At 49.8% G+C, this 10,721-nt stretch overlaps 1 protein-coding gene across 1 annotated transcript; it reads left to right on the top strand.

The window, feature by feature from the left end:
• The first annotated feature begins 2,170 nt into the window (after positions 1 to 2,170).
• PPP2CB (protein phosphatase 2 catalytic subunit beta) lies at positions 2,171 to 10,693 on the top strand. The gene is made up of 7 exons (XM_005532161.3): positions 2,171 to 2,400; positions 6,775 to 6,984; positions 7,199 to 7,372; positions 7,598 to 7,687; positions 8,315 to 8,476; positions 9,284 to 9,402; positions 9,937 to 10,693. The coding sequence occupies exons 1-7, from the start codon at positions 2,299 to 2,301 to the stop codon at positions 10,007 to 10,009; spliced, it is 930 nt and encodes a 309-aa protein (XP_005532218.1). The 5' UTR covers positions 2,171 to 2,298; the 3' UTR covers positions 10,010 to 10,693.
• The last annotated feature ends 28 nt before the right edge of the window (positions 10,694 to 10,721 follow it).

Here is a 10,721-nt window from a genome sequence, read left to right as displayed (position 1 = left end):
AAGCCCAGGCAATACTTTCCATAGGCAGTGGTGGCCACGAGTAATTTTTTCTGCTTCTTTTTCTCCTGTGTTTTGTACCACACCCTAAAAAGCCAAGTTCCAGTGGAAAAATCACAAAAATGAGAAAGCAAGGTACCCCATGGGGGGTCTAATGTTACACAGCCAACATTAATGTATTTTTTAATAAAGTGGCAAAAAAGGCCACTTTACCAGCATTGCCTTTTTAGAAGGTTCTAGCACAGAAATGATGAGATTTTAGAGGTGGTGGTGGAAAATCCTGCCTTCATTAATTCTCTCTCAGTGAGGCTTGTCAGTTTTCCCTGCCAGGGAGCCTGATGAATGTCCCCCACTGCTGCCGGGAGATTCCGCAGGCTCTGCCCCTGCCACTCCTTTGCAGGAAAATCCACAGCTCATCCCAAGAGCTCCCTCTTTCCAATAAACCACGTCATGCTGCTCTGAGGATGGTCCTGGCTCAGGCTGCACAGCTGCAGGTGCCAGGTTTTGCCGGTCCTTTGCCGAGGACCCGCCGTCGGGTCGATACCTCAGAAACCTCTTTATTTCTGATGGGGAGCCAAGAGAAATATCCCAGCTCCATCTTTCCGTTTAAGCTTTGCCTATTAAACATTTTAATGGTGGCAAAGAATCAGTAAATAGAAACTTATCACCGAAGCGTGCGTGTCTGTATGTCCGTGCATTGTATCCTCGAATTAAATCACGAGGAAACCTTCAGCAGTTGAAAGATGGAATAAAAGCTGCTCAGCATTTGTTTTAAGACTGACCTCCCGTGGCTCAGGGTGCTCTTTTTTGGGCCATGTTGGACAAGCCAGGGGTGATTTTTATGGGGGGGTGCTGCTTTCCCATATGCTTTTGAAGGCATGGAGTGCATGATGTCCTCGGGAAGCTCCGGGGTGGGAAGATTTATTGTCTGCTGCCATGAGGCAGGATTTGCCTTGTCCCATGGCTGTTCTCTGCTGCAGCGTCACAAACATGGGCAAGATGGTTAAAAATGATCTTCTGGAAAAAAAATCAGCAACCAAAACATCCAGAGGAGTGTGAACAGTTCCTGGCAGCTATCTTTCCTGGGAACTGGAATGGTGAGTGGTTGTCACTTAGATGAATATCTACAAAGTAGTATTTTATATAAATTGCTCTCTTTTACTTTGTTAGCTGTAGTTTTACTTAGAAAATTCACTTCAGGGATGTGGTGTTTTGAATCCTTTAATTTTTTCCCTCGCTTCAGGGTGAAGTCCCCAAGTCCGCCTGTTTTACCCAGCGGAGAATTAAGGGAACTGTGACCTACATCAGTGATCCTGGTAGGACAGCCAGAGTAGCTCCTCAGCCTTCCCATCTGACATGAAAAAATATCATTATATGTATCTATTAATATATTATATTATATTATGTTACATGAGAAATATCACTATCTTATCCTGCTAAAAATCCCAGGGAAGTCTCTCCCAGTCAAAAAGTGTCCCCTTGGCACTCCAGATTGTAGCAGCATCACAGCCTCAGTTATTACATCACTGTTCTGATATTACTACTCCATTTGGGCAGAGAGGAGACAGTAGAACAAGTCCGAAGGAGATAAATAAAGAGCAGTGGGTAGAAATTGGTGCAGGTCTGTCACCATTTAAAGCTGAGGGCAAGATGAGTAGAGTGCCAGATCGTAAGCAAATGTATTAATTTTTACTGCTTATATTCACTAATCATGTGTCATATTTGTTACATCATCATACACGCGCCCCAGTTTTGAGTATTGCTCCACAATATTTCACGGGAATGTGGTGAAAGGAACTAATAACACAAATTTACTGAAAGGCAGACAGGGATTGATCATCACATTCCCGGGCCCTGCTGCCAACTCTCGCGACTCGACACCCACAGCGGGCGCAAATCCTTGTGATTTTATCCTTAGAGAGAAGGGAGCATTTGATCCCAAATTCTTCCTTGGAGAGAAGAGCGCAGGTTGTGCCAGGCGGCCCCGGGCTGGGCTGAACACGACCGAGCGCAGCCGCCATCGCCTCCAGCAGCCGTGAGGGGAGAGGGGGCGGGGCCCCGGGAGGGGCGGGGCCTTGGGGGAGGGGCGTGGCTCTGAGGCAGACTCGGCGCGCCGGAAGCGTCGGCGCGCGCCGCGCGCAGCCGTGGGCGTGGCCGGAAGTGCGCAGCAGCCGCGGCAGGCGGGGGGCGCCGCCATTACGCGGAGCGGAGCGGCCCGGGGCGGGCCGCGTTTCTCCGGCCGCCGCCGCCGGCACCCACAGGCGGGCCCGGGCCTCGGGGGGCCCGCCCGGCCCCCCAGCCATGGAGGAGAAGGGCTTCGCCAAGGAGCTGGACCAGTGGATCGAGCAGCTGAACGAGTGCCGGCAGCTGAGCGAGAGCCAGGTCCGCAGCCTCTGCGAGAAGGTGAGTGCGGGGCCCGGACGTTGGGAGGGCGGGATGGTGCCCGTGGTGTATCCGGCGTTGGGAGACGGGGTTGCGGCCGGGGAGATATCGGTCCTTGGGAGGCGGGGTGGTGCCTGTGGAATACCGGGCGTGGGGAGAGCGGGGTGGTGCCTGTGGGATTTCGAGTTTTGGGAGACAGGAGTGCGGCTGGTGGGATATCGAGCACCGGGAGGTTCTTGTGGGATATTTGGTATTGGGAGAGCAGGATGGTGCCCGTGGGATATCCGACATTGGATGACTGGGGTGGTTTCTGTGAGATTGGGCGTTGGGTGACCAGGTTGCTGCCTCTGGAGCATCCAGCACTGGGAGACCGGGGTGGTGCCCGTGGGCTATCCGACGTCCTGGTATCCTACACAACATGCAGGAGCCACACGCTGAAAAATCAACCCCGAGTCAGTGAGGAAACCCTCCGAGTTCCGAGGTGGGATCTCCAGAGGTGAGACCCAAACAGGCTGACAGCCTGCTGAGGGGGACCAGAATAGAAAGAGGAATGGTTGGATAAAGGGCGCTGTCTTCTATTCTGGGCTGTGTTTTGGACAGGCCTTGGCAAGTGCCTGCTCGGGTTTGTTTAGCAGAGACTGGCGAGAGCCTTTTTTTCCCATCGGGAGAAAGGTCCTTAGACTTGTGCAGGGTGTTGTCCGAGCAGTCCAATAGCTCTATGTGGACGCTGTCTCAGCACTGCAGTCTGTGACCAAGGGCAAGATCTTCCTTGGCATGTTTTTCCAGCAGTGATCCTGACATCTCCCTAACCCCCACACAGCTTCTGTTTTCTTCACTCCTCTTTTCATTTTTTTGAATCCCATGCTGGGGCTGTCCATTTGTTTTGTGACTGTTTCTCCAGCGCTCCATCAGGTGTGAGGGATTTGTGGCTGTTTGGGAGGCTGGAGGACGATGCCAGCAGACTGTGGCTGAAACACTCGGGAAGTAGGGAGAAGCTGAGTAGGAAAGCTCAGCTGGAGGTGGAGAGGGTGTTTGTCCTGCAAGAGGCAGGTGACAGGTAGGTGTGTCACCTGTCACAGCACCTCATTCTTCCAGGCTGCTGGAAACTGACGGAAACGGCTGGGGCATGAAGGAAACACTGTGCCCTGCACTGACTTGGCTTGTTTAAGTTTTGGGGAGTGGTTGTGTCACCCAGGAGAGGAGCTTACAAAAAACTCTGGGTGTGCAGCCGTGCCACAAAGCTGGTTTAGTTGGTTTCCTTGAAATTATATTTGGAGAAATCCTTTTCTCCAGAGCAGTTCTTAGCACTCCTGGTTTTGGGGCTTTCAGAGAGGTCCAGCACAGTAGTACTTTTTGCTTCAGGTTTCAGTTTGTGGAAGAACTCGATACTAAAACAAAAAATCAAAATGAAGTGGGGGGAAAAAACCAAAACCACAAAATCCCAGAGTTATCTGTGTGGGTCATTCTTGGTTTTAAGTCCTAGCACAGTGGACAGTGATGAGGGAAGGACTGGAAACAACAGAAGTGTGCCTAGTGGTCCTGCACTCTTTAAAGTTGTTGAAATTTGTAGTTGTGAGGGTGACATTCTGTCCTCACCTGCCCAGTGACAACATTGGCAGACAGCTGATCAGCCCCATATAGTTCATGCAGGTGGTGGAGGTGCTGTTTCTCAATGTGGTAACATTGTTCCCATTCTGTTGGTGTTTAAAATGAAAATTAGCTCAAATCCTGCAGGAATTCAGAGGCTGATAGAAGGATTAATTCTGATGACTGCGGGAGCTTGTGTGTTTGGGGTGCAGGTGAGGGAGTCGAGAGCCATCCTGTTTAATCCAGACAAGAGGGTTTTTCACTAAGGTGATGGAACGGGCTATGAAAGAAGGCAAGGGAGAGGCTGTCTCCTGAATGGAACAAGCAGCCATCCATGACCATCCCTGTCTTTGTAGCTTCTCTTTCCTCGTGTTTTGGACATGTAAGAGGGGACACAGTCCCACTGCATGAAATGCCCAGTGTTGTGTTGCGTCATGGCTGGGAAAGTTATACTTCCCTGTAGGTGATGCTCATCCTAAGGGGTGCTGGTTCAGGTACCTCTGGGAGCACCTGGGCACTTTGGCAGAGGCTCTGGAGTGTCTGCTGCTGCCTTATTCCCGAAGGGTGAGACAGCTCCATCCCTGCCACCCCTCTGGCTTCCAACTCACTTGGTGGGTTCTCCTTCCAGCCAAGCTCCCTGAGGTTTAAAATCCTCAGCCCAGTCGTTGGTACAGTAGTTTGGTCCGTGGCAATTGGTGGGATAAGGTTCAGATGAACTTTGATCCCAAACTCCATGCCTGGCTTCAGATCCCCAGGGAATGAGTTGCTATGGGTCAGACGGAGCTGAGGGAATGAATCTTCCAGAAGGAGTTTCTCCTCTCTCCAAGGCTCTTCAAAAGCACACGAAGAGTTGAGGTGATGGGCAAGCTCACAGCCAGCAAACAGGCTGCTCTTCAAAGGCTCTTTGAGCACAGACTTGGCAACCCTTGATTTGGTTTATTTGATACAAGGGAGGTTTATTTAATAAAAACACCTAAAAGCTGCTGCTTTTTATCCTGACCTGGATATGGTTTTCATCCAGCGCAAGTGGGACAGATGCACAGGAAGCTGATACCATTAGTCACTATTTTCTGCAGCAAAGGTAGCTAAATTTTGACTTATAAGTCATAGTTATTTATTAGTCTCCTGGATTAAGTAAGTGCTGATGATGCCAGGCAGCCTGCTTGCATCAGAGGTTCTTATTTTTGCTTTGTAATACTGCTTTTTATTTTAAGTCATTTGATTTCAGTGTTCACACTGCAGGCAGATGCACTGGTTAGTCACTGCTTTTCTGGGCTGTTTTTATTGATGCTGAAGATTTTGAAAGTCTTGTTCTGCATTGGAAAATCATCACGTGAGGGCAAACTGGGACTCCCGAGCCTGACCTAAACCAGCTCTGTGGAGTCAAAATGACAGACTGGCTCTGTCCACGTGCACGGATGAGTGTCCACAGGGTGAGCTAAAATGGGCTGCAGGGGAACAGCTGGTTGGCAGCCTAAGGAGCTGCTCCTCATCCCCTGCCAGCTCCTCCTTCCTCATCAGGGGAAGCTTCTGGATTCTCCTAGCACCAACATTTCGGTTTGTGGGCTGGTCCCCCTTGCTAGGGCAGATTTAAAGTGAGCGTGTTTGCCCTGTTCCTGTGGAAAAGGAGCCGTGCTGAGCTTGGAACAAACCCCTGCCTGTTGCTTTGTGCAACAGTCAGAACACATGGAGCAGCTGTTTTGTGGGTTTATATTTGTCTCTCCCGGAGGGTGGAAGCTCTCAGAAGGCGCTATAAATGTTTTTAAGGATGTGTGAGCAGAATTTGAGTGCTACTACTGCAGTCAAATACAATGTGTTGAGCAGTTCCCAGTCCTGCTTAGAAGTGCAAGGCAGAGCCCATGTCATCAAGTCCATGGGCAGGATGTGTTTTTAAGGATCCCTCAGGTTAGGTTATGTGCAAAGAGCATGCTGGATGCAGTCCAAACTGTCCAAACTGCTTTGGGTTTAGGTATTCCTTCCAAATACATCTTTTTCCTACAAGCGGCAAGGCAACAGGTGATGCAATGGGAACGCAGGAATCCTCAGGAAAGCCCCAAGAGATTGTTCTTGGAAGCAGCTCCCTTTTGGCAGCACAGGGTGAGCCTTAGCTCATCCTGAGCTAAGGAATATGGCAGGGAATACCCAGATCATCACCTGCTGGTGACTGCTTAGTGCTGGTGATCTTCCAGCCTTTTTGTTGGGATCCGATGGAGCCGTCCTGTGGGTGTTCCCTGTGCCTCAGGTGTGCCTGGAGCGCTGATGGGCATCAGTCAGTGAGCTGGAGGCAGCACAACAGACCTGGTATGCGGTAAGGATAATAAGGTGATGCAGATAGGCTACATTGCATGGTTGTAATTAGCAGAGGAACTGCTGGGTGTGGAAGAAGAGATGACTAAATCTGGGGATTCCATCCCTCCATCTGTGGCCGTTCTATTGCCAGCTGGGTACAGCCAGGGAAGCTGGTTGTGGCTCCTTATGTTCCAGTTGCCTCTGTCTTTGCTCTCCAGTTGTATGTGACTTGTCTGTAGAAGTTGCTAAACTCTCCTGCTTGGAAGAGGATTGGAATTCTGGCAGGCAAAATGTGCCTGGGGCAAGGGCATCTGGCCTCAACGTAGTAAACCTTCTTATCTCCATGCACTGGGATTTGGGAAACACCCCTTGTCTCTGCTTGCCCACCAAACTGTTTTTCCAGTGGTCAGCTTGAGCAGCGGGGGTGAAACTGGGTTTCCAGTGGGAATACAGCAGAACATCACCTGGTTCTGGAGGAGCTTCCTACTTTTTTTGTCCTAAATGTGTTTTGCTTTCCAGGCTAAAGAAATCCTTACAAAAGAATCAAATGTGCAAGAGGTACGCTGCCCCGTCACCGTCTGCGGGGATGTCCACGGGCAGTTCCACGACCTCATGGAACTCTTCAGGATCGGTGGCAAGTCTCCAGACACAAACTACCTGTTCATGGGAGACTACGTGGACAGAGGCTATTACTCGGTGGAGACTGTGACTCTCCTTGTGGCGCTGAAGGTACGGCTTGAGAGATTGGGAGCCCAACCTGGGAGCTGGGAACCATTTTCTCCGGAGCGGTTTTCTCCTCCCGGTGACGCTTGAGCGTAACGGGAGTAAATGGATCCGTGCCGGTGGACACGTGCCGGGAACGGAGTGCTTGGCTGCTGTTTGTGATATTCCATTACTCTTTGTTTCCATGCCTGTGCTAAGGGAGGGTTTTCTCTGCCCCCAGGTGCGGTACCCGGAGCGCATCACGATACTGAGGGGCAACCACGAGAGCAGGCAAATCACACAAGTCTACGGCTTCTACGACGAGTGCCTGCGCAAGTACGGCAACGCCAACGTCTGGAAGTACTTCACAGACCTGTTTGATTACCTTCCACTCACAGCTCTAGTAGATGGCCAGGTAAGTCTGGGGGAGGGAAATCCTTCCCTTCCATAGATTTCTGCAGGCTGTGTTGTCCGACATCCACAGGAAGAGTCCCAGACAAGCTCCTTTAACTTGTGATCCGAGGGCGAGATTGGACGGGGTTGTGAATGAGCGTTAACAGAGTTAAACGCAGCTGGTTTGGAGATCATTCTTCCCTTAACAATATGCACTTAATGGATTGCTCTTTTCTTTCTGGAACAGATATTCTGCCTCCATGGTGGCCTCTCTCCATCCATAGATACACTGGATCATATCAGGGCTCTGGACCGCCTGCAGGAAGTTCCACACGAGGTAATAGGAAAGGAAATGCTTCAGAAATGTAAATATCTGCTGCTGGAAAATGCAGATGTTTTCTCACATGGCAGTCCATTTAAACACGTGGGTACACATGAGTTATGGCCTTCCCAGGAGCTAGAGCAGATGAACATTTGGGCAAAACACACTTAAGTCGGTGTGCTTTGATTACAGCAGCCTACGTAAGGAGAGCTGTGGGTGTTCCACATTTGTTTTCTCCAGAATCGTGGGATTTTTTGGGTTCTCAGTCTGACTCAAAGAGCAGGATTTGGCAGGGGAACGTGTTCACTATCTTCAGCCTCATCACAGATGTGATTGTGAACTGACAACCACCACGAGAAGCCACAATGTGTCACCATCCTTCCTTCCCAGCCAGCCCAGCCTCCTGTGGTGTTTCACTTTGGTACAGCTTCCTGGGGTCTGCAATCTGGGCTGTAAAACCAGGCTTGGGGCTCCCGGGGCAGCTGGAAGTTGTGTTGGGAGTGCTTGGGGCTCGCAGATGTGTGTTCAGTAAACTCCTGGCGTGCCTCACACCGAGAAGGACGTGCTGGCAGTCCTGCTATTGTCAATAAAACGTGTTTAAGCACCTTGCCAGTGATCTAACAACTCCTCATGTTTCCCAAGGGTCCGATGTGTGATCTGTTGTGGTCGGATCCCGATGACCGCGGCGGCTGGGGCATTTCTCCACGTGGTGCTGGCTACACCTTCGGGCAGGATATTTCGGAAACCTTTAACCACGCCAATGGTCTCACGCTGGTCTCCCGCGCTCACCAGCTGGTCATGGAGGTAGGGCAAGCACTCTGCTAGCCAGGGCTAACAAAACAGGGGCCCATGGAGAGTCTCCATTTTCCACTCACGGGTTTGTTGACACCTAAAACTTACGCAGGTCAGTACCAAAGAGAAGTTTTAGTCACGGGAAAAGAGCAACGTAAAACTAGGTGCTTTGACCTGCAGCCTAAAGAAGGGGATGTTCTGCTCTGTCCAAGCCAATTTTCCCCTCCAAGTAAATTGCCAAAGGGGCTGTGCCACACCTTGTTTGTGGCAGGAACAATCTTCTTACACCCTGGCTTGCTGTTCCTCTGACTGCTGCTACATCTGACAGCCTGTCCCACAGTGCTCGGCAGTCAGATGTGATGGGGATTAGGCTGGTTTTGGCTGTCACAGGCTATTCTTGGATGTCTTGCTGGAAAAATGCCAGGTTGGTTAATGGAGCAGATGCATTTTTAAAATCTAGTGCAGGTAGATCCCTGAAGCAGAACCGTGTGTCAGAAGTCACTGGCATCCAGCAGGCAAATTGTCACTTGTGGTGGATGAAAGCTGAAGGCATCCCAAAAAATCCCATGGCTTTTTAGTGGTACAGTCCATAATTTACGAGTGATGATCTCCTGTAAGCTGCTTGAAGCTGGTTTTGCCAGGTACCTGCTGCTGCTTCTTGTGGTAAAGCACATATTTTGAAATGAAACTAAGTCAGTTGGAAATACTTCAAGAAATCTCCAGTTTCACAAGTGCCTCGGAGAGTTTCAGGCCTGAAGAGGAACTCTGGACAGGCTGGGGTGTAACAGAGACCCTTTTCTTTTTCTCTCTCCCTGGCAGGGTTATAACTGGTGCCACGACCGGAACGTGGTTACCATCTTCAGTGCCCCCAATTACTGCTACCGCTGCGGGAACCAGGCTGCTATCATGGAACTAGATGACACTTTAAAATATTCCTTGTGAGTATCCTGCCTTGGGCTGGGCTCTCTTTCTAACCACTCTGTGAGGAGTGGCTGATCATTCCCAAAGGGCTTCTTCCGTGACAAGCCAGCTCAGACCACTCTGGAATTAACATGTGTTCTGCCTTAAAATAAGAGATGAGTTAAAAAAGCTAAAAAAGCTCCTCTTCCTGGCTCTCTGGAGAGTTGGAGCTTTTGCACTTCCATCTCTTTATTGCCTAAGCTTGATGGAGAGTGAAGACACATGGATTTATGTATTTGTTTTTGTCTTTGGTAGCACTGAGCTTTGTAAAATGGGGGAGTGGGTCTGAATTGTGCTTTCAGCACCATGAGAAAGCAGTCATGGGCTGCTGGGTCACTGATGATTTTTAACTCCCATGAATTCTTGTTTTGGGGCTTGGAATGTTTTATGTGGAAGCAGCTGGGGTGAGTAGAGCACTAGCAGCAGGAGAGCAAGCCTGCTACTTCTCATGGCACTGGAAAATGCCTTGTGGAGGAGGAGGGTAAGTGATCATCCCTTTTTCTTTCCTGCAGCCTCCAGTTTGACCCAGCACCTCGTCGTGGAGAGCCTCATGTTACCCGTCGTACCCCAGACTACTTCCTATAAACCTCTCCCAACCTCTGTAGAAGGAAGTACACCTGGCATTTTAAAAAAGCAACAATATTTACACGTTTCTGTAAGAAATCAGGGTTCGTCTCAACTCAAATCCCCATCATGGACCAAAATGTGCCATACAGAGGACGAAGAGCATTTAGCACAACTTGAGACTGAATTCCTTACGACACTCTCTCTCTCCCATGCCCATCAGCCCAAAAGTCAGTTTGCCTGCTGTATTTGTAGTCATTGTTTTCCTTCTGGACTGTTCAGAGAGGAAAAGGTAACTCTTTAACAACACTTCATCTCCTCTGACGCTTCTTTGTACATTTTTAGTTCTAGTGTTTAACTGGCATGAGCTAGAGTTTGTTTTCAAGGGAAGTGCACACTAACTTCATCCCCCACCACTCTTTTATTTTATTGGAAAGACCGCTCGACTTAACTGGAGAAAGGAAGTGATTCCTGCTTGGGAGTACGTTGTCATAACCCAGATAAAAGCATTCCCTTTTTAGCTCTGTTCCCATTCTGTGCTGCTCCTGCCCCTTTTTTTTTTTTTTTTTTTTTCTCCCTTTCTTTTGGGGTATTTTATTTTCTCTTTTGTTATTTCCCCCGTTCCCCTCTGTATATTTGTCCTGGAAGTGCTTGCAATCCTCCTCGCTGTACCTGAACCAATAAACTCGCCGTTGTCAGCCCCAACCCCTGGTGTCGTGCAGGGCCGGGGGCG

Source organism: Pseudopodoces humilis, chromosome 6 (genome assembly GCF_049639895.1).
Source record: "Pseudopodoces humilis isolate 2021_Gansu_Grassland_sample_001 chromosome 6, ASM4963989v1, whole genome shotgun sequence".
In the NCBI taxonomy this organism is placed as follows: Eukaryota; Metazoa; Chordata; class Aves; order Passeriformes; family Paridae; genus Pseudopodoces; species Pseudopodoces humilis.
This window is presented reverse-complemented; position numbering and strand designations above follow the sequence as displayed.